The sequence below is a fragment of the Bombyx mandarina genome, chromosome 28 (assembly GCF_030267445.1).
Source record: "Bombyx mandarina strain Sakado chromosome 28, ASM3026744v2".
NCBI lineage: Eukaryota > Metazoa > Arthropoda > Insecta > Lepidoptera > Bombycidae > Bombyx > Bombyx mandarina.
The window spans coordinates 6,691,816-6,716,073 of record NC_143233.1 but is presented as its reverse complement, the minus strand read 5'-3'; the positions used below and the strand labels follow the sequence as shown (position 1 = coordinate 6,716,073).

Genomic DNA, 24,258 nt, shown 5'->3' with positions numbered 1-24,258 from the left:
GAAAGCTGGCTTAATTCTGTCGACACTGACCGTCACCTGCTTCCCTTTTACATCAATCGACCACGTTTTTCCGTCCTCGGCTCTAGATATAACTCTATGAGGACCAGAGTAAGGTGGTTGCATTGAACGTCTAACCGAATCCTCCCTGAGCATGACATGAGAGGCAGTGGAAAGATTTTTAAATATGAAAGGTGATGGTTTAGTGTGTGAGGAACATGGAGTGGGACGCAATTTAGACATACGCTGTCTTAACTTTACGACAAAATCCGTCGGGTCCTCGAAGCCAGAAGGACCGGGAGGTACTAACAGTTCCCCTGGAAGCGTTAATGTTTCTCCGTAAAGCAATTCCGCTACTGTTGCTTGTAGATCTTCTTTAAAAGCCGAACGCATTCCTAATAAGACCAAAGGTAATGCATTCAACCACGAATCATCATAACACATCAGAGAGGCCTTTAATTGTCTATGCATGCGCTCCACGAGCCCATTGGCACAAGGGTGGTAACTAGTAGTGCGTATACGTTTAGTACCACATAAATTAGTAAGGCGTCTGAAAAGGTCCGACTCGAACTGTCGTCCCTGGTCGGTAGTGATGACAGCAGGTACTCCGAATCGAGCAATCCAACCGGCTACAAAGGTGCTCGCCACTTCTTCTGCTGTTATTCCGTGCATAGGCCAAACTTCGGGCCATCGAGTGTAGCGATCCACAGCAGTCAGGCAGTATTGGAAGTCAGAACAAGATGGAAGAGGGCCTATGATGTCAATATGGACATGCTTCAGTCGAGACGTAGGACTGGAGAAATGTCCAAGTGGAGATTTTATATGCCGCGTCACCTTACTTCGCTGGCAAGCAACGCAGGTTTGGCACCAATAACGGCAATCTTTGGCAATGCCAGGCCACACGAAACGGTCTGAGATCAATCGAATGGTTGATCTAGTACCAGGATGGCTAAGATTATGTAGCTGAGCAAAAATCTTCTTTCGCATAGGTTCCGATACAAATGGGCGTGGTCGCCCTGTTGACATGTCGCAGACCAAAACAGTGTTTGTGCCAGGAACTACGACGTTCTCTAGTTTTAGAGAAGAATTCGCATCGTTACGATACTTTTTCAATTCGTCGTCAAGTTTTTGGCAAGCGGAGAGAGCAGAATGGTCAGTTTCAAAACTAACAGCTTCGATGCGGGACATGGCGTCCGCCACCGTATTGTCCTCCCCTTTTATATGGAAAATGTCCGTGGTAAACTGCGAAATAAAAGACAGTTGATTTAACTGTACCGGAGGAAGCCTTTCGCGACGTTGCGAGAACGCATAAACTAATGGCTTATGGTCCGTATAAATCGTTACGTGCTGTGCGGCTAGGAAGTGTCGATAATGTTGCACGCTCTCATATACCGCAAGAAGTTCTCGGTAGTATGCTGGCGAAGCAAATTTTCATCAGTGAGGGTGTTTCCTGCCAATGATCTAAGATGACGTAAAAACTGCGAAGGACGGCGGTCACCCAATTCAACATCACTGACAAGTTGCCGGACACGTTGCTCCTCAGACGTGGACAACCTACGGATCAACTCGGATTTGAGGTAACCATATTTGTCCTCAGGTGGTGGTTGGAGAATAATGTCCTCTACCTCCCCAATAACTCGGGTATCTAACTGAGCAATCACGTAGTTAAATTTAGTTAGGTCAGCGGAGATGCCTGAAATCGAGAACTGTGCCTCTACCTGAGCAAACCAAATTGCAGGCCGATCAGGCCAGAAGGGAGGAAGTTTTATGGCTACTCTGCATACGGAGGTAGGTTGAGGAAATAATGGGTCTGTGGGGGGTGGGTCCGTTTTATCGATGCCTTGCATTTTAAGTTTTTGTAATTCAGCCTTTAGGATGGCATTTTGTTGTTGTAACAGTGTATTTTCTTCTCTTACTAATTGTTCGTTTGCCTCCATTACGTTTACAATTGTAAAAAAAAAAAAAAAAAAACTAGCACTTATACAATGTAACAACTTAAAAAATAATAATAATAAGTAAAGAGGAAATTGAAAATTAATGATTATGGTAAAAGATGGCAAAATACTGACAATAACACAGTAAAACAATGAAATAAAATTATAGTAAACAAGAAAATAGAAATTAGACAAATACAGATGTGATGTTAGCACCGACTTACATTTCCTGACTATTGACTTTAAAACATTTATGTAGATAAGACCTAAAACTGTAATTATTTTGCCTCGTAAAAACAAATATTTCCTTACTACTAATCGTACAATAATACCTTAATATTATTATTAACTACAATGTTATACAATGAATTGGCGGAGCAATGAAGGCCCGTTAACAAAATATGATTAACTATTGTTACAAAAGGAACCTATAAATTAAATTAAAATTTTGTTTTTCTTGTTTTTTATGTCGACAAAGACAAAGCTGTTATATATGCAATTATGTAACAAAATTAAAGTTACAGTATAGGCGGAGAATATGAAGAAGTATTAAGATTAAAATAAAATAAAAAATATAAAACACTTCACTGAGTTAATCAGAAAACACAAAATTTTGTGGAATGCCGCACCAGTGTGCTTAGTGCGAGTTTTGTAACGCTCTCGATAGCGAGCCAGTTTGCTCAAATTTGTATGCAATTGGAACAGCGCCCCTAGCGGCAAACGTACCCGGTGTTATTTTGTGAGTGCGAGTTCATATTAACGTTGTGATCTCGTAACCGAGTAATTTTATCGAAATGAGTACCACGAATGACATTTGTGCGAGTGCGTGTTACAAATTAGTGGGTTTTAACGTTTCGATCGAGTATTTCTTTAGTAGTTCTATTTTTCCAACTAGAGAGGCAAAAGTATCATGCCATAAAGCCTAATCTTTTATATGAAAAATGATAATATGGAGTGAAATGGATTTGATTAATTTGAAGCATTAATCAATTGGCATAGAATGAAATGAAATGAGATCAGATAATATGGGATAAAATATAATCTCTGCAAAATGCTGATTATATACTGAGATTTTTTTCAGTGGACCTTTTCGAAGACTTTGAGAAGCTACGTCCACCAGTTTTGTTAATTTTTTTTAAATTTTTGCACTTTCACAGATACTATACAGTTAATAAACCCACGTTACTTTGTTATTGCATAGATGGGTGGACGAGCTCCCGGCCCACCTAATCTTAAGTGGTTACCGGAGCCCATAGACATCTACAACGCAAATGCCGCCTCCCACCTTGAGATATTAGTTCTAAGGTCTCAGTATAGTTACAACGGTTGTCCCACCCTTCAAACCGAAACGCATTACTGCTTCACGGCAAAAATAGGCAGGGTGGTGATACCTACCCGTGCGGACTCACAAGACGTCCTACCACCAGTAATTACGCAAATTAATTTTGCGGGTTTGATTTTTATTACATGATGCTATTCCTTTACAGTGAAAGTCAATCGTAAACATTTGATAAGTACGTATTTCATTAGAAAAATTGATACCCGCCGGCGGGATTAGAACACCGGTGCATTGCAAGATACGAATACACCGGACGCCTTAACCTTTAGGCCAGGACGGTCTCAAAATTACACTTATACACGAAGAAATATTAAATACGCATAAACTAAGAAACATTAAATAGACAAAATAAAACAATTCACACAATTTAGCTCCTCGCGGTCCCTCCAAAATGTCTTTTCATCTTTTTTTCCTAGTTGTTCAATTGTAAATGAATAAATCAAAATCAAATCGAGTTTACGTTCTATACGGTGAAAAATGAAGAATTGTGAGTGTGAGTTGAGATATGCTACTCGCTTCGCAGGGCGTTTATTCACCGAGAGCAGCAATAATATTATTTCTCGTATATTGGTAGCACGTGATGTTTTGGCATGAGACCGTCTAAATGAAATACAACGCATTTTAACAGCATTTTAATGGGAACCAACTACTTTCAAAATTATTCAGGTAATGTCACGTGTTCAATACTATTTTGTACCTTTAGAATTAAAGTGGCTCAACCCAAAATTCTTAGTTTCTGGTAAACTTCAATATTGAAATACAATAATTGTATTTTTTTAGTTTTTCGGTTTAAACACTTTAAGGCATGCCATTTTATTTGAAAAAGACAGAAAGAGTACTTTGTCCTTTTCTAGACTAAAAGAGACTGTTTAATTTTATAAGCTGATATAATAATATAGAAAAGAATAGGATACCCTCTAATCGTCACATTGGAAAAAGGTATGGCTTTATCATTTTATCATTTAAATTATTTTTTATTGCACTTATAAAACTAATTTAATTTACAATATGTAACTACATATATCTATAACTAATCCGTACTTGTCAAATTCCTCATAAATTGTCAATATTCTTAATAAAATTCCTATTAATAATATACAAGTGCAAATGTTGAGCTGCTTGCCAGAAATGATATAATAGTGTTTTGTTTTTTTGTTGTTTCCTTGTAGGCTGCCTGTAATAATCAAAATCTGTGTGAAAGGCAATAAATGATTTTATTATTATCTACTAATGGTAGTCCAGTGGTCGAAATTTGACCATAATTTATTTAAATTTTAAGTTTGAACATTATTATAGTTCTATTGTCACCTTTCTATTATCATCATTTCTATAATAATCATTGCTCTATGTCGCCAAGGCTACATTATAGAAAAATAATATTAAAGACAAAAAATCTATTCTCAATTTGACCACAGATTGATAAATCAATAAAAAAAAAAGTATAAATGCATGTGTGTGTGTGTGTGTCAAATACATGGTAATGTGTGTAAGGTTTTTTTATTCATTTAGTTTATTTTTTTATTGTTTATGCAAAATTAAAAAAAATATATTAGCAATCTGCACTACTTCTCTATATTTTCTATAAGTGTGGGAAATTTCATACTTCTCCGTCCGCGCAATTTTCGTAAAAAGGAGTACAACATTTTTGCTTCACGTATTACCTATTTAAAATGTAGGTTCTTAATAATAATACATAAGTGTTTTGAAATATAAAACTAATCTTAAATTTTTTAGTTATACCACTTCCATTCTAAGGGTGCAATTTCGTAAACAAACTTTGCCGTAATGGCGTAACCTTTAAAATACACGAAAACTGCCCAGCATAAACATATTTTTTTAGTAACTTTAATAGAAGTATTAGAATTAGAAGTTTATTATAGAATTTATTTAATTGTAATTACATATTTAGACATACTTAACATAATTAATCTTGGAATAGGTAATTATTTCAGCTTTTTTTAATTAAGAAATTATGTTTTACATAGGTTTAATCATTTACCCGTTGAACGTTTATAAAATGATTGTATTTACGGTAATAGTGTTGATGATCTTCATTAGGTGGCCCAAATATACTAAAATTATTACGAGCATCCATCCTTATTTATAAATGTGTAAAGAAGCAAAATTATTATTACATTGTTCAAATTTCTATATAATTTATAAATATAAATCTGTACGTATGTACCTGTAAATATGTATATTGCGCGCGTGTGTGTGTGTGTGCGCGTGTGTATGTGCGTGTGTGTATATATTTCTATAATAGATAGGTACACAGTGTGCAATTCTTTTCGAAATTATTCTTGCCCATCTAATGGTTGTCTGGAAGAGATCACTCTTAGCGATAAGACCAAGAAAGAATGTTTCACAATATTTATTCATTTTGTGTACAATAAAGAATACCTACTCTTTCACTGGTGGTAGGACCTCTTGGGAGTCCACACGGGTAGGTACCACCACCCCGCCTATTTCCGCCGTGAAGCAGTAATGCGTTTCGGTTCGAAGGGTGGGGTAGCCGTTGTAACTATACTGAGACCTTAGAACTTATATCTCGAGGTGGGTGGCGCATTTACGTTGTAGATGTCTATGGGCTCCAGTAACCACTTAACATCAGGTGGGCTGTGAGCTCGTCCATCCATCTAAGCAATAAAAAAAAAAACAACTCTATGTCACTCTCTCTCCCTCATCAAACAACTCTTTAAAAAAAAGCAATGATTTAATAAGAATTAAATGAAAAAGCAAAGAATTAATATGTATTTACAACTAGCTACACGTCTATAAAATTTTCTAACCGAAAAAAGATATGTGTATAAACCATTAGAATAGATAAAACCTTAAAAAACAACATTATTATTAAAAACGAAAGAAAAAATCTTGATATTGTATTGGTTTCACGGCAAAATTTTTAGTGACTACTTAACTTGCTTGAAAGTGAAGAAATACTCTCAAAATCCATTAATTTGCAACTCGCACTCGCACATACATTTTTTTTTTTTTTTTTTTTTTTTTTTCCTACCTAAGCTGAGAGCCTTGAGAGGCTATGTCAGCGTAACCCTAACTTTAGTAGGTGAGCTCACGGGGCTCAAACCTGACGATGTTGCTAACACGAACCCTAGCAAGAGTCGTGCTTCGCAGAATCTACCACCGGATCGGAAACGCGACCCACTGAGAAGATCCGGCGAGAAACTCAGTGGGCTGTGTCTGAGAGTTAATTTACTCGTCGAGCCCTTCGTCGCAAGCGACGGGTTCGACGAGAACGGTGACCGGTGCTTGAAGTACCTAAAAGCACCGTTAGTGGATCGGGAGGATCCGAGATAACGTGTTTTGGGCGACGTCGACTGCTTTCCATTCTGTCCGCAGGATCGGGAATGTAGTTACCGGCGGCCACGATGAGAGGGTTCTCGTGTCGTGCCGCTTTATCGAAGTGGCGCATGGACGCCGACTGAAGATACTTACTGATGGTCGTCATGGAGGTCGACGTTCCTGACGAACCACGGGGCTCCGACGGCTATCCTGCAAAACCGGGATTGAATAATTTGAAATGTTTTTAGGTGTATGCGGGCCGCGTGAGCGAACACTACACTTGCATAGGTCATGACGGGGCGTATGCAAGTTTTGTAGAGTGTCACCTTATTTCTAAGGGACATTTTACTTCGCCTACATATCATCGGGTAGAGACGTCCTAGAATGAAGGCGGCACGGTCGCGTACCGTCTTAATGTGGGGGCGGAATGTCATCCTACTGTCGAGGGTGACGCCTAAGTACTTGACCTTCGGGGCCCACGGTATGGGCTGGTCGAACATCGTGATCGGGCGAACGGCGGGGGCGGGGGTATTGACGCGCCTAGTCGGGAGGGGGATGCTCAGCGTGGTGTTCGGAGGGCGACCCCTTTTGAAGAGCACCGCTGTGCTTTTCGTGGGGTTAATGTCGATGCGCCACTTCCGGAACCACTGTCCCATGGTGGTAGCTGCGGTCTGAAGTCGTCGATGAAGCAACGCCTTCTTCCTACACGAGTAGTAGATGGCGGTGTCATCGGCGAAGAGCGCCAGATGGGTCTCCGGAGACCGGGGTATATCGTTGATATACAAACTGAATAGTAACGGGGAGAGGGCGGAGCCTTGCGGGACTCCGGCTGTGACGTGACGGGGCCGGGAACGCGTTCCCTCGACTCGATATCGGAACGAACGGTTCGACAAGTAGTCTCGTATGATGAGCACGAGTCTGTCTGGCACTCCCATGTTATACAGTTTGTATATCAAACCGTTGTGCCAGACTTTGTCGAACGCCTTCGCTATATCGAAGAAGAGGGCTCCTGTCGGAATGGGTTTCCGCCTGTTCAGCCCTAGTAAGATGTGCTCCGTGAGGCGGTGCACTTGATGGACGCACGAGTGTCTGGCGCGGAATCCAAACTGCTCGTCTATCAGAATTTTGTTCGCGGATACGAAGTCCCAGAGGCGTTTACGAAGGAGCCGTTCGTATAGTTTGCCTATCGCCGGGAGGAGACTGATGGGGCGGTAACTCGCGGTTTCGTTCTTCGGTTTGCCCGGTTTGTGTATGCCGATAACGTCCGCTTCTTTCCACGCCGCGGGAAAGATGCAGTTCGTCATAGCAGCATTTAATATGGTGGCCAACATCGTTATCAGTTGGGCTGGTAACAATTTAAGCGCGCGGTTGCGGATGCCGTCGGAGCCGCGCACATACAATAATCGAGAGGCTCACTTCGGTAAAGCTATTCGATACATGAGACAGCAACATTAACAAACCTTCTCTCTCCCACAAAATGAGATTCATAAGCTTACCACTAGGTGGCACTGATACAACCTCACACAAATTAAACATATCATTAACATCGACTGAGTAATTAAAAAAACTCGCACTAAGCACATGTACATTACCCATTACCCGAATAATTATAAATATCGTTAGAAAGCTTGGCATTTCAATTAAACGCCTTAAAAAAACCCTTGCGTGCTACCAATATAAAAGAAAAAATTATCGCTTCTCAAGATGAATAAACGTCCTGCAAATCAAGTAACTCGCACTCAGAGCTCCGCACGTTTCACCGTGAAGAGCGTACACTCGATGCGAGTCATTCGATTCGATTTTTGAAACTCGCACTAAGCCTACAGGTGTTTAACCGCTTGTACTTGATCACTCTGCTGTGCGCGGCGATGCTGCGCCAAGTGTATATGGTTCGTAGACGATCTTGCCTGAATGCTGTGCCAGGTGTATATAGTTTGTACTCGACCTTGTCTGGATGCTGCGCCAGGTGTATATGGTTTCTACTCGATCTCTATTTGTAACGATCGATCACGTCGGGGTCACCAATGAGGGAGCTCATATAGAGTCCCTTCTTTATTTCGCCTGGTCGTGTTTTATGTAATTAACACCACAGTTGGAACAATATAAATTTTATTGTTGTAGCGGCATAAAGTAATTACATTAAATTAGTTATTTAACTCATTATAAATTATTTTTCTGTTTTTCATATTTGGCGGTAAAAAGGTAATGCCTCACAGACTATATCCTTTTTCCCACATCTCGTGCGTTCCGGCTTACGCATAATAAAACGCCACAGGCATTTAAAAGCTTAATAAAACTATATTCTTATAGTACATAGTATAAAAAATACCTAACAATGTTTAATTACCCCATTTTTTCTCGTCACCTAATATGAATCCTAACGATAAATGTGAAACCGTAAATTATCCTTCCAATCCAACTCTCTATACTCTGTTCAATTCAAATCAATTTACTATATGTGATTTTTAAAGGCAATCTCTTCTATACCTTTAGATCGCTTTTGGTAACATCAGTTGGATGATGACAATAACAATTTTAGATGAAATCATCCATATCGTTTGCCACATCCTGAATTAAGCAAGTTTGTTCCAAAGTCGAGTTTGATGGTGTGTTCCAAAGGAAAGGAAAAAACGAGCCATCGCGGTAAAGCTTGTTGATGTGAAACATTGATATTACTTTGTACAAGTATAGATTATAATAAAACAATGTTTTCAAGACATAGCATAAAAATATATTAATGATAGATGGTAAAAATGACAGTGTTTGAAGTATATTTCAAATAATGGAATATGGAAAAGAAGGTTACAACATTCCTCCCCATCTACATCTCGTTGATCAGACGGCGGGGTGCCTGTATACGTCGATTACTTCGACGCGGAGCAAATGGCACAGGAGTGGAGACCGGAGCAGGTGAGGAGTATAACTTCGAATGCTGTGAAGTTGAATTTGGAGAAATTTGTACATTTGTAGGTGACTGCGGTGTAGGTAATGGTACTGCTGCCGAATTCTTGTTTTTAGTTAGCCTTTCGTCAATTGTTGTTTCCATTCCAATGTCTGGAGAAGCAGTCGCCGGCAGCATAGAAGAATGCACCCTTTCATTCCTCGGGGTTTCTGAGGTGGAGGACTCGCGTGGCCTGATGTGATCAGCGTGTCTTCGTTTTTCTAGTCCTCCTGGTGTTGAAACAATATATGAATATTTATGTTTTCGGGATGTAATTACCGCTGGTTCCCATATTTTATCATTGCGTGTTTTAATATATACTTGGTCACTTGGTCGGTAACTCGGTGATGTGGTACGAATGTTTTGTTTTACTTGTAAATACTGCAATAATCTTCTTTTGTCTGGCCGAATGTTGGAAAGTATGCAATTCAATTGTCGTCCAAACATCATCTGAGCTGGAGATTTACCAGTGGACGAGTGCGGAGTGTTTCTGTATGTAAACAAAAATTCTAATAGTCGGCGCTCGAGATTTGTGTTGTCTACCGATGCCATTCTATTTTTGAATGTTCTAACTAAACGTTCTGCCAGCCCATTTGTCCGAGGATGATATGGAAATGATGTGACATGTAAAATAGATTGTTTTGTGCAATATTCTTTAAATTCATAAGATGTAAATTGAGGTCCATTATCGGATATAATCATTTTTGGTAAGCCAAATGTACAAAATATGTTATCTAGTGTAAGACAAAGTGATCTGGTGTTGATGTGTTTCATCGGTCGTATTTCCACCCATTTGGAGAGAGCGTCGCACAATACCAACCAATACGATCCTTCGAACGGTCCAGCAAAGTCGATATGGATTCTCTCCCATACTTCTTCTGGTATGTACCAGGAAAATACAGGAAGTTCAGTATTACAAGGGCGGTTCTGTTGGCATCTGGTACATTTCTTGACAAATAATTCTATGTCTTCGTCAAGGTTAGGCCACCAAACATAGTAACGTGAAAGTGCTTTCATAGCAGAAATGCCAGGATGTCCTCGATGAAGGTATGTAAGAATGGCTTTTCGGAGTGCTGTAGGTATAACGATGCGTCCTTGCCTCATAAGTATCTTATTCTCAACAGATAATTCAGTCCGGTTTCTGTAGAATGGTTTCATTTCTGGATTGTAATCTGATTCTCTCCAGCCGGTTTTTAAATTTTGACAAACTTTTGTGAGTATATGATCCTTTGAAGTTGTTTTCATAAGTAACTGTTCTGATAGATTAAGGTCAGTCATTCGAGTGCTCAAAAGACGTAGATCTATTTTATGTACAAGCCCTTCTGTCTCGGAGGGTTCAGTTTCAGGGTTTGGTAATCTAGAAAGGCAATCAGCTAATGTGTTATTTTCACCTTTCCTGTAGTAAATGTCATATTGATAACTTCCCACTACTAGGGCCCATCTTACCAATCGGTTATTGGCTAGTTTAGGAAGGTTGCGGTGTGCACCCATAATATGTATAAGAGGCTTATGGTCCGTAACTAGATTAAATTTCGTTCCTCTCAAGTACTGATCAAATTTTTTTTATACCAAATACTATTGCTAAAGCTTCACGATCAATAACGGAATATTTCATTTCCGCTGGTCGTAGTTTCCTTGAAGCAAAAGCAATTGGTTGTTCTATGTTCGAGTCCTTGTGGAATAATACTGCACCCAATCCCTTTTCGGAAGCGTCACATGCTAAATAAAGGGGACGTCTCTCGTCAAATGCAATTAATGGTTGTGAAGAAGTTATGCATTTCTTTGTATCTTCAAATATTCTGTTTTCATGATCAGTCCAACGCCATCTATTTTTTTCACTAGTTAGATCGTGAAGATCCGAAGAAATCCCGTGAAGATGTGGTACAAACCGTTCGTAAAAATTAACTAGTCCTAAAAATGATCGTAGTTCTTTTGCATTACACGGTGCTGGGGCCTTAGTTATGGCATCAATTTTAGATTTGGTTGGGTGGATGCCATGTTTATCTATTATGTGACCTAGGTATTCAATCTGATTCTGTAAGAAATTACATTTCTTTAAGTTAACTTTTAGGCCAGCGTTTTTGTAAGCGATCGAATACAATAGATAAAGTTTGTAAATGCTCTGAAAGATCTTTCCCTGCTATAGCTATGTCGTCAAAATATACAGCTACATTGGTGATATCGCCTAGCAGTTGATCCAGAAAATGTTGAAAAATTGAAGGAGCAGTCGATATTCCAAAAGGCATTCTATTGTATTGGAAATACCCTTTATGGGTTGACAACGTTAAGTACTTTTTCGAATCTGGTGCTATTTCAAATTGTAAGTATGCGTCTTTAAGGTCTATTTTTGAAAATAATTTACCGTTTTCGAGATTTTGGCGTAGTTGATCGAAAATTGGAACTGGGTGTAGATGTTTAATAAGTACTGGATTAAGTGTAGTTCTGTAGTCTCCACATATCCTAACTTCCCCTGTAGATTTCAGAATGTTAACTGTGGGTGTAGCCCATTCAATAGGTGTAATATTAGGATCTACCTTTTCCACTATCCCTTCTGAGATCAGACGATCTAACTCCCTTTCTATATTCTTTTTCATGCTGAATTTTATAGACCGTGCAGGAAGGTGGATCGGTTCAGCTTCTGGTTTGACATGTATGTTTACGTAATAATTGTTAACTTTTCCTAGTTTTCCATCAAAGAGTTGTACATGTTTACCCAATATTTGTTTAAGAGTCATCGGTGTTGATGTTTTGATGGAGTATACTGGTTTTGGAAATTCCATTTCAAAAACTTCACTCCAATGTAAACCAAATAACATTGGTTTGGCATTTTTCATTACGACCACAGGTAGAAGTTTTTGCAGTCCGTCGACTTCCACTGTTACTTTTGTAATTCCCTTTGTTTTTAAGTTTGTGCTACCGTAGGCCTTAAGTTTCGGGGCGGGTTGTAAAGATGGTGATCCTAATTTTTTCCATAATGTCGTGTTTATTATTGAATACGCAGAGCCGGGGTCCCAATCCATAGTGCAAGGTATTTCATTGATGCGTACATCGATTTGTTTGCATTCTCTCTTACGTGTACCCAAGACGCTGCAGATAACTTCATCATCGCTTCCTTCCTCGTTATTACTGATAGATGATGATGATGATGTTGAGGACTTATGATGTCTTGTTATTTTTTTAACTGATTTTCGGCTCCCTTTTGTATAGCTGATGTATCCAGACTTAATGCAACAACTCTCAAAGTGTGCCTTCGTGTTACATTCTTTACAAATATGGTCCTTGGCTGAACACTGTGATAGGCTGTGCCGTTCTTTCTTTCCACAGCGTAAACAATGCATTGGATTTAATTTTCGTGTTGTATTTTGATGTAATGGTACGGTTTTGGTTTTGCTCCTATTTATTTTTTTAATACTTGTTCGTGGTGTGTCTTGTTCTGCCTGTTCTCTTGATTGAGAGATTGTAAAAATTTGTTGAAAGGTTACTTCTCTTGGTATTCCGTCTACCATTTGAATTAAATCAGGCCATTTTTGTTTCAAGTCGGTTTCTAAATCTGGATGATTCAATCCAGTGGCAAAGCGGTCACGTAATTGTCGTTCCAGGAAGTCATTAGTGTAGCCACAATCCCGACTAAGACTTTTTAATCTGTTTGCATAGTGCTCCATCGTTTCATTTTGTTCTCTAGTGCAATTCCAAAATTCTGTTAAGGCTCTATATCTCGTCGTTTTTATGCGATAGAGGTCTAATAATTTGTTACAAATTTCGCTGTATGTAGCTATATCGAAATCAGGCGTTAAAGCCACTTTTAATTCGTGGAATATCTCTGGTGTTAGTAAATTCAGAAGTAAATCCTTCTGTAAGTCGCTGTTATTGACATCAAGAATTTTGCATTTGTTTTCGAAAAAATCAATGTGATCGTCAATTCTGAATGTATCTGGGTTGTATTTATCCATATTGAAATTTTTGATTATACTTATCTTGTTATCCGTATCATGTTTTGTAAAAGAGTCGTTCGTCACGCTCTTGGCTGTTGTATTGCAAGCTGCTGGTACTAACAACTTCAAGATTTGTAAAATCTGTTCTTGCTGATTTTGTTGTGCATGTAAAAATAATGCGAATTGTTCATCGTTCATCTTAATTTCTTTTAACTCGTCGCCAATATAATAAAACAATGTTTTCAAGACATAGCATAAAAATATAATAATGATAGATGGTAAAAATGACAGTGTTCGAAGTATATTTCAAATAATGGAATATGAAAAGAAGGTTACAACAGATGTTTATATGGATAGCTTAGAATAGAAAATTGGTGTGGAATATGAAAAATACAATAATAAAATAATGAGATAGTCGCTTGCGCATGGCGACGCGTTGCCACGTCAGCAATCAAAAAAAGAGCTTAAGTAGCTTAGCATTTTTAAAGTATTTGTATATTTCATATTATTTTTATTTCATAAAACCTAATCCGCTTACATAGCAGTGTGGCCCCATTTTTTAATTTGCCCTGGGGCCCTTGGTTACCTTGCTATGCCACTGTTTATCTCGGCAGGTAGATTCGTGTTTCATGCTCGCATTACTATATCAGAACACTATTTTAATTATTTATATTTATTTTATTAAGCCACTGCTACTATTTTCCCACGAGATTTATGGAAATGTCTAAATAAGACGTACATAACTACGACCACTCCGCTAGGATTGTACGACTGAGAAGAAAAGAAAAACTATCTCAGACGTGGTGTGTCTGGTTTTAAACTTTTTGACTAGCAATCCATTGTATACAAGTGCACAAATATGAGGCGTAAAGTTTTCAAAGTAAGTTGACTACCTGCATACCTACCTACTTAATATTTTATCTGCCGTACTTATTCTCGTAGGTTCCATAGTGACACAATTTTTACGTCTATCTGGTCTATCACTTTTTGGCGGGAACGCGAGGTGTGAAGTTGTGTGATTTGTTTTATTTTGTCTATTTAGTGTTTCTTCTGATTTATTAACTGTTTAGTATCTGTGAAAGTGCACAAATGTGGGGAAAGTAAACAAAGCCGTTGGACGTAACTTCTCGGGATCCTCCAAAAAGTCCACTGAAAAAATCTCAGTAAGCGACCATCATTTTACTGAGATTATTTCATCCCCTATCATCTCATCTCATTTCATTTAATTTCATCCCAGTTGATTAATGTCTTTAATTCTTCATGTAATTTCACTCCATATTATTATTTTTCATAAAAATATCCCATATCATATCATCTCATCTCAAAAAAAGCTATAAAAATAGTGATTTTCATATGGCAACAAAAAAATTTCATCTGTCAAAACTGAAATTTCATGGAATTGTTTTTGGTTTGGCTTCAAATTTCCTTTAAAAAGTGGTGAAAATGTCAAAGACACCTCTTCGGTGGCAAGCAAAAAATATTGTTTTCAATGTTTATCAAAGAATACTTGATGGACAAGGCGCAGAACAAACACAATCATTGATATTGAGGCATGTGCAAGCGTTGACTGGTTAGTAGGAATGACACGTCTTGATACCTTGCTTTATTGCATTTTCGTGTGTATTATGTTTACTAAAATTTTGTTTATTTCAGGTGTTTCTAATACTACCATAAGACGAATTGTTGCTGAAGGCAGATCTAACAGAGGCGTATTTAGTACGCCCGGTAAAAAGAGGAAAGGTGGCAAAAATACTGCGTCTTCCTCGTCTTCCTCTTCAGATGAAGACTTTTTTATGGATGTGCAGTATTTGGAACCATTTTCAAGTTCTGATAGCCTATAATTAATTAATAAGAGCGCATAAATTCATGAACAGAGTAATTGGATTTTTCATCTAAATTTCGAACCCCACATTCATCACAGTAAGATTTTCAAACAATATCCTTGATCATTGCATATTTTTTTATATTTGCATGTATCACACACAGAATCCAGCCGCTATAAGAAAAAAAAGTATCAAAACGTTTTACTCAAATTTCCCCAGTATTGCTAGCGTCAATTTTTTTTTCCTTTTTGCTATCAGATCTTGGTTGACCTATAATCAGCTTAATTTCATTTCCTAATATCATATAATAATATAATAAAAATAAAATTAAAAGATTAGGCTGTATGGTGTGGTACTTTTGTTTTTCCATTTGGAAAAATAAAACTACTAGGTACTATTACTTTACGTCAATTAAATTCATTTGATAAACATTTTCCTAAATCACGTGAAGACCAACCAAGTGAGTGTAACAATAAAAACCATAAATAATATTTATTATCGTGGGCGGTCTCGAATACTACGGAGGAATAAAAGCAAGAATATTGACGATACAAATACTAGAAATAAAATGGAAAATCAAAACTCTTCAGGTACATAATAATACGCAATAACAATAAATTTGATCTTCCTATCTGTTTTCACAGTAGTGCGTAGTCGGTAATATATGAAAAGTATAACATAGACCCAGAGTCTCTTGCTCATATTTACTTGATGGAATGGTGAAACTGCAATCGGTGGTAAAGTCATGACGATACAAACGTAAGGGTAGCCTTATCGCTTAAAGCAATATCAAGTAATCAAGGTAACAACTAGGTAGGTACCACTACCCTGCCAATTTCTGCCGTGAAGCAGTACTTAATGCGTTTCGCTTAAAAGGGTGGGGCAGCCGTCGTAACTATACTGAGTCCTTAGAACCCATATCTCAAGGTGGGTGGCGGTATTTATGTTGTAGATGTCTATGAGCTCCAGTAACCACTTAACACCAGGTGGGCTGTGAGCTAGTCCACTCATCAATAAAAAAAAAAGATCAAACCAGACGTAAACCAACCATAGCCCCATACACATCAACACATCACACCCATGCACATCTCAATGATTGCTGCCATTGTGAAGTCTCAATATTTTTCTATAATAGCTGTTCTACTATTCATAACTATAACAATAATAACTGGTAACAAATCATGTATCTGGTCATCCTGCTCCAATTTAGGATTCCCTGTGTAATGGAGACATACACACATCGATCTATACATTTAAATAATAATGGATAATAAACACCCAGACCAAGAGCAAACAAACCTATTCATCATACAATATTAGCCCAACATGGGACTCGAACCCATGACCCTTGGTGCAAATAGCCAGTGACACTAATTACTGCACCTCCGGGTCAGTTGAATAATGAATATTATAAATGCTTTGCAGCTACAACTGGAAATATATAGGGAACTTTAGGAAATGTGGCCCCTACTGAGAATACTGACATAACAGTAACATCTGTACCCAAAACATTTCAGAGTATAATTTTATTTATTTATTTATTTGGAAAACATTTAAATTTTGTAATCTTACTAGACATTTTCAAGTTTTCATTGTCTATACTAAAAATGGTACATGTTTTTGAGAGCAGACTGAATAATTATTGTCTCACATAATCATGACAATGGTCATTAAGTCTGTAGGTCCATGCACTACAGTTTCTCATAGCTACAAGACTAAGGGCTAGTCTAGGTAATAAGAAGGCTTAAAATGGACTTTACAGTGAGATTCTATTTCTCACATCCGACCTCTATCCTACTAGAGTACCAATTGCATTGAAAAAAAAGAAGATAGAGTTATGGGACTTAGCAAATCAAACCCAAACACATGACTCATGACTGCGTTGCATCATATTTTGGTGAATCAGTGTTTGGACTCTGACGATTATATTATATTTGTTTTATTCCAGAAAAATCTGAAGATACAGAGGAAAATCGAAAAACTGATGACGAAGCCGACACCATTAATACAGATGTACAAAATACTTTAACACCTGAAGGTATTGTAAGATTTTCTTTTATAAAGAAATCCGTATATTACAGGACCAATAAAAAAGAGACGGGAGTTCCAGAAATATATTTCGTGTAAAAAAAATTTAAGCACTATTGTTGTTCCTAGCCCTCCCATAATATTGTACACCTTTGGCTGATAGCATGTTTTTTAAAGCAAATGATACTTATCATATTAAACAGTTCCTCACAGCATCCAAAATACATATACCATAATACAAATGTTAAAAATCGGAGAGCAAAAAAATTGATCTTCAGTGGATGTTAATGATTCCATTGTTAGTTGTTTTTTGCCTGCCTACTGCTAGGAAAATCAATCAATCATTATACTATCCTCATAGTAAGTGTCAGCGAGCTCACAGGGCACCTCCTGGAATATTTTGCTAACATCTGTTTTAGCAAGAGCAGTGCTCCGCTGAATCTTTCACCGGATTGGAATGGCGACTCAGAGAAGATCCGGCGAGAAACTCAGTAGGCTCGTACTTTGCGTAAGACGCTGCTGTGGATTTTATCCAAAACTGATGTCTGATTATGTGGGTTTTGTGGTCACTAACTACACAGTCCATCTTAAAGACCTTATTGCATATGCAATGTGCTCCTACTGAAGTTTTTTATTATTGTTTCTTTCCAGTTAAATCTGGAGACAAAGAGGAGAACCAAAAAACTGATGAGGGCTCAACAGTAGCAACGGATGAAGAAAAAATTTTAGCACCAGAAATACCTGAAGATTCTGAAGGATATTTTGGAATGAAACCCTCTCCCGGTACATGGGACATTCGTAAAACCATCGACGAGCTTAATGGGAGGGAAGGTAAGAACTTGGCGAGATATGGCATTACGTACGTTTTTGAGGACAAAAAGGGTCAGCTTATGCCCGGAATAATCGGCGAACCTGAAAAACCGAGCGGGAACTTTAAATTCGGTATTCAAAATTCATCAGAAGACAATACTGATGAAGGTGAAATAAAGACGAAACTGCGCGATTTCAAGTTTGGCGAAACACCCCCTGAAATCGAAAGACCTGGTACAATGTCAGAGGAAAACGAGAATTCAAACATAGAATTCAATTTTGGCATACCCGCCGGTGCTGCCAGTAAAAATAAAGATTCGTTGGAAGGTTTTAAATTCGGCCAGTTGTCTGCATACGAATCTATGATGGAGGCCATCAAGAAAGTATCGGGTAAGGAAATAAAAAACGAAAAACAATATTTGTGTTAAGACTAAACAATGTTTTATGATACACAAAAAAACATGACAGTTAAAAAATGATGTAATTTAAGTAAGTTCTGTGTGAGATTTATAGCGATATTTTCTAGATTTTAATATTGTGTTAGAAATGACATAAACAAAAAAAAGCGGCCCGCTTGCAACTTTGTGCACGTGAATGAAGTGAAACTTCTTTTTCGATGTGTAGCATTTAGTAGTTTTCTTCATTTTTCATCCTTAAATCAGATTGCTCTTGTATATAATAGGGAATGCTGTGTATAAGAGTTGCGATATCTTCAACATTTATACTATACATAGAAAAATAAATAAATATATATTTCTAAATACTTCATTAAAATATTGTATTGGACGCTACTCGTTGCTAACGCTCGCGCTGGCCTGTAACAAGTATACTACGCGCGTGCGTTCGAGTGCCACGCATTCACTCTCGCTGTGTCTCTTTCTGTTTCATGGTAGCGTTAAATGTTTAACGCTACCTTGTTGGAATTATATTGGAAAATCTTGCATTAGAAGTTTCACTTCAAAAAAAGCAACAATTAATGGTGGCAGTTTTATAGTCTAAGAATGTACCAGTGAATACTTTAGTTGTTTTCTACAAGTACCACTGTCACTTAAATGGGAGAGTTGTCGCTATGATTGGCTGTCACCACACAACCGAATGATATTAGATTATGAGAGGCACAACTAGATAGGTACATTTTTGAGGTGTATAAATAAATTATTGTATCGATAATCTACAGTCCTTGTATCTTTGTTTTGCGAATTCAAATAGACTTTGTACTATATGTACAGTCAGTTACAGTCCTTTGTAGTTTGATATTTGTATGAAAAATAAGTTGCAGTCCTTCGCAGTTGGATGTACAGTCAGTAACAGTCTGCTGCAGTTTTTCATATTTGTATGAACAATAAGTTGCAGGTCCTTGGTAGTTGGATGTACATTCGATTGCAGTCCTCCTTAATTGTATGTACAGTCAGTTGCAATGTTTTAGTTATATGTACATTCAGCAGTAGAATTTAGATTCTATAATCCTATGCATGTTTGATTATAAGTTAATAATAGTAGATGGCGCTTGTGGTGTTATTAATTACACGAGTATTATATTTATTTATTTATTAAAGTTTAATTTTAAGTGGGTAGTGATATTGTTTATCTGTATCGTTGCCTAGATGGCGTTAGTTGTTCATACGAATTTTACTGTACTACCCACGCACTTTTGCAGCTTACTGTATTTTGTATATACATTTGTTTTAAATCTTCTTCAAATTTGTTTTATAGGAAGAGAATCAAGTGAAGCTCTTTGAATAATCTATGTTTTATATCGCCAGTAAACTTTTCGTTTTTTTTTAAATGGAATTCAAAACTTACATTTTATATAAGTTATTGCATTTATTTATTTATATTGTGGATAATATAGCTTTAGACATAAGTACTATTGTACTCAGGAAATAATGCCGATTTCTTTTTATTGTATAAAATACACAAAGTATTTTTAGGTTAGGATTTATATATACTACTAGCTGAGTCCGATGCTACCCGCGGTTATTGTCATATCGCGGGTGACGCCGGGGGCGAAGGTAGTCTAAAAAAGTAGCCTAAGCTACTCCTTATATCATCAGCAACCTATCAGTGAAAGTACCGTCAAAATCAGTCCAGCCGTTCTAGAGTTTAGCCGGAACAAACAGACAGACAAAATAAAAAATAAAAAAGTTATTTTGGTATATATACTGTGTATACATACTTACGCATTTAGTACCTATAAAATGTGGTTATTTTATTATTACAAACAGACACTCCAATTTTATTTATTTGTACAGATGTACGGATACAAAAAAAAATCTATGCGTTCGTCAGTTAATAATAATAATAAATAATAATGCTTAGTGCGAGTTTTTTAACGTTCTCGATAGCGTAAAAGTTAGATCATATTTGTATGGAGTGGGATCGTTTGCGTACGTTTGCCGCTAGGGGCGCTGTTCCAACTGCATACAAAATTGGGTTAACTTTTACGCTATCGAGAACGTTAAGAAACTCGCACTAAACATATACTGAGGTATAAGAAACCTCTATTACAATACTATTTAGACTTTCACATCACTTCGTTTATCAATGGGAGTGGCGGTATTAAAGTTATGATGTCTATGAACTCCAGAGACCACTTTGTACCAGTTTGACCATTAGTGTTTAAACGTATGAATTACTGTGATTATAATAACAAAGTATTTACCAATGTTTTAAAGTTATCGTATATTTAAAAATTTTAATAAAGTTATTTATATCTTTAAGTGTTGTTGAGTGAACATTATAATATATTAATTATCAGTATTGTTATTTTTGTTAAGTTAATTTCTGTTAAATGTTATAGTGAGAACGTGGCTTATCGGCCGTAGACAATTTTTTTTTTCGTAATTTGTCTACGGCCTTTGGTTACTCGACCTTTCAGTTAACATTGCCGTGCTACAACACTTACAGATTATTAACGACTTTTATTACGTGACGAGTTGTCATAAAAAAAGTAGTAGACAATTTTTTTTCGTATTTTGTTTACGACCTTTGGTTACTCAACCTTTTAGTTAACATTGCCGTGCTACACTTACAGATTATTATCGACTATTATTAAGTGACGAGTTGTCATAAAAAAAGTAATATTTAATACTAGCGACACGCCCTCGCTTCGCTTCGGGAATATTTAATTTATTATTGATTATACAAATAAGATGGCAGATTTTTTTACTACTTACCGTTATATTTTGGGTAATTCACACTATATTTTTATAAATTGTAGCCTATGTGTTATTGTGATGTGTCAGCTGTACTATTGTAAACTTTCACCAAAATTCATCGAGTAGTTTTTGCGTGAAACAATAACAAACAAACATTCATTCATTCTTACAAACTTTCACGTAGTATTAGTAGGATTTTAATATTAGTAGGATTATGACACTTTACTTAACCGAGTTACTCAGTTGCTCAATGTGGCAGGAACGACTAATGTCTCAAAGTGGGCGGAGGTCAGGTCTATGCAGGCTCGTTAAGGGGGTACTTAACAAATGTTCACGATCGACTTCCACGGTGAAAAAATAAATAAAAATCAAACCCGCAAAATTATAATTTGCGTAATTACTGGTGGTAGGACCTCTTGTGAGTCCGCGCGGGTAGGTACCACCACCCCGCCTATTTCTGCCGTGAAGCAGTAATGCATTTCGGTTTGAAGGGTGGGGTGGGGCAGCCGTTGTAACTATACTGTGATCTTAGAACTTATATCTCAAGGTGGGTGGCGGTATTTACCTACGTTGTAGCTGTCTATGGGCTCCAGTAAACACTTAACACTAGGTGGGCTCTGAACTCGCCCATTCATCTATGCAATAAATAAATAAATCAATGAACAATACAATGGGCGATCTTATCGCTAAGAGACAAGAATCATCTAAGGAAGGAAATTGGTATTTATGTATACTATTCCGTATTCTTAAACTTTTATTTTCTAATTAAAGAAGAACACCATGATATTTTTATACAGTGTTTTTTTACCTTTTTATATTAATTGCTAATAAATGGTTCGATTAAAGTACTTGTTTTTTTTTTATAACGACAGTCCTTATCCGCATTGCTCATGTACATTTGTGCACGAGAATCACGCAGCAATAAGAATAATAGTAGGTAATATTAATATTCTCTTGCGGCCAAGGTGACCGCTTCAGCTCTGTTTCTACTGGTCACGGTGTGCTCTTGTGTGAGTAGACAATGTATCCTCCTTCCTAATCGTTCGCTTACTGTTGAGCAATCTGATGCGCCCGCGCGAGATCTTTTCTTCTGTGTGCTTAGTGCGAGTTTTTAAACGTTCTCGATAGCGTAAAAGTTAACTCATATTTGTATGGAGTGAAATCGTTTGCCTTCGTTTCCGCTAGGGGCGCTGTTCCAACTGCAAACAAAATTGGGCTAACTTTTACGCTATCAGAAACGTTAAGAAACTCGCACTAAGCACACTGATCCGCAGACCCATGGAGGTCAGTGGCACAGCGAAGTGCGTCACTCAGACTCGGTCCCAGTTATCCAACTTTTTAAGCTTCGACCCATGAATCACTTTCCATCCATTTTAACTGTGAGTAATATTTTTAAACTTCCATCAATAGTTTATCGTATTTTTTTTAAGTTTGGCAATTGGCTTCTAGCGATGCCATTGTTGCCAGTATCGATTTTACAAAAATATACTTATTGATTTATAAAAAATACGGATCGAATTGAGTTGAAGTTGTTTAATAGAAAGTGTAATCAATTTATATGAACTGGAATGAATGAATGAAAGGGGATGGCCTATTTTAGGCCCAAAGCGGACAATAGATTATAGAAAAAATACTTAGTGCATTAATTTTGTCATAAATAAATATGCATTTACTTTCTTCCAAATAAGCGCCACTACAGTTTACAATAAGTAGCTTAAAAAAAGTAACTCTATTGAAAAAGCAAGGACTTTTATTTTTGCGGGAAAAATATTGCCAGCTTCAAAACCTTTTACGTATGAAGTAAATATTTTAAGTATATAAATAAAACATATAAATAAATCATTTTAAGTATTATCATTAATCAATCGATTTTAATGGATTTTATGCACATAAAATAACATCGAAGACATACCCATTGGACTTTAACTTATAACTATACTTGAGACCTTAGAACTTATATCTCAAGGTGGGTGGTGCATTTACGTTGTAGATGTATGTGGGCTCGAGTAACCACTTAGCAACACCAGGATGGCTGTGAGCTCGTCCACCCATCTAAGCAATAAAAAAAACTTTACTAGTATTGTTATTTAAATATGTACAACAAAAACAAAAACATAAAAAATAATGTGTACTCGTAAAAAAAAGATTAAGATATAAATCAATTATCGGTTATTTAAAAAAATAATCGATATATGAATTTCATGTAATTATTTTTCTTTATACTGTCAACACTGAATTTAATCTGACTGACTGACAATTCGCTTGCTGCTTGTGGTGTTGTGCTTGCGTACAAAATGGATGTGTTTTGATTTTTCTTCGATTTATTTTACTTTTATCAATAACGTTTCATACTACGACTAAAAAACATTGTGTGAATTGTGGTTTTACCCTGACCGAGATTTAAAACCGTGTATATGCTCTCCTTTGCTATTTTTAGATGATACTAATTGTGTATGAAGATGAAGAAAATATAGATATTTAAAGAATTAAGTGTGTTTTTATACCCTATTGGATAAAAATACATTAGGAACATATTAAACATTAAGAAAAGAAAAGTTCTTGAAGTATCTCACAATCCGACACTTATTTATATAGAAAATTAACCTCAAAACGAGTTTTTATTTTTATTATATTTTTTATAATAGTGGCGTCAATTTCAATATATTTTTTAGATATCCAATACATTTAAGAATTTGAATCAGTACATTTTTATAGTAATATTTGATGTCCATCTTGGGCCTAGCACACTATGGAGAGTGGGCAATCCCCTTTAGTCGTCGTGGCCTAAAGGATAAGACGTTCAGTGCATTCGTATCTAGCGATGCAACGGTGTTTCCAATCCCGCAGGCGGGTACCAATTTTTCTAATGAAATACGTACTCAACAAATGTTCACGATTGACTTCCGCGGTGAAGGAATAACATCGTGTAATAAAAATCAAATCCGCAAAATTATAATTTGCGTAATTACTGGTGGTAGGACCTCTTGTGAGTCCGC

At 36.9% G+C, this 24,258-nt stretch overlaps 2 protein-coding genes across 2 annotated transcripts; one reads left to right on the top strand and one right to left on the bottom strand.

Moving 5' to 3' along the window:
- Window positions 1-10,259: 10,259 nt before the first annotated feature.
- Window positions 10,260-13,724, bottom strand: LOC114244790 (uncharacterized). Its single transcript, XM_089739084.1, has one exon. It carries the CDS (start codon window positions 13,639-13,641, stop codon window positions 11,572-11,574), a length of 2,070 nt encoding a protein of 689 aa, XP_089595210.1. The 5' UTR covers window positions 13,642-13,724; the 3' UTR covers window positions 10,260-11,571.
- Window positions 13,725-15,664: 1,940 nt separating this feature from the next.
- Window positions 15,665-20,861, top strand: LOC114243774 (uncharacterized). Its single transcript, XM_028175380.2, has 3 exons — window positions 15,665-15,856; window positions 17,215-17,304; window positions 17,946-20,861. Exons 1-3 carry the CDS (start codon window positions 15,835-15,837, stop codon window positions 18,530-18,532), a joined length of 699 nt encoding a protein of 232 aa, XP_028031181.2. The 5' UTR covers window positions 15,665-15,834; the 3' UTR covers window positions 18,533-20,861.
- The last annotated feature ends 3,397 nt before the right edge of the window (window positions 20,862-24,258 follow it).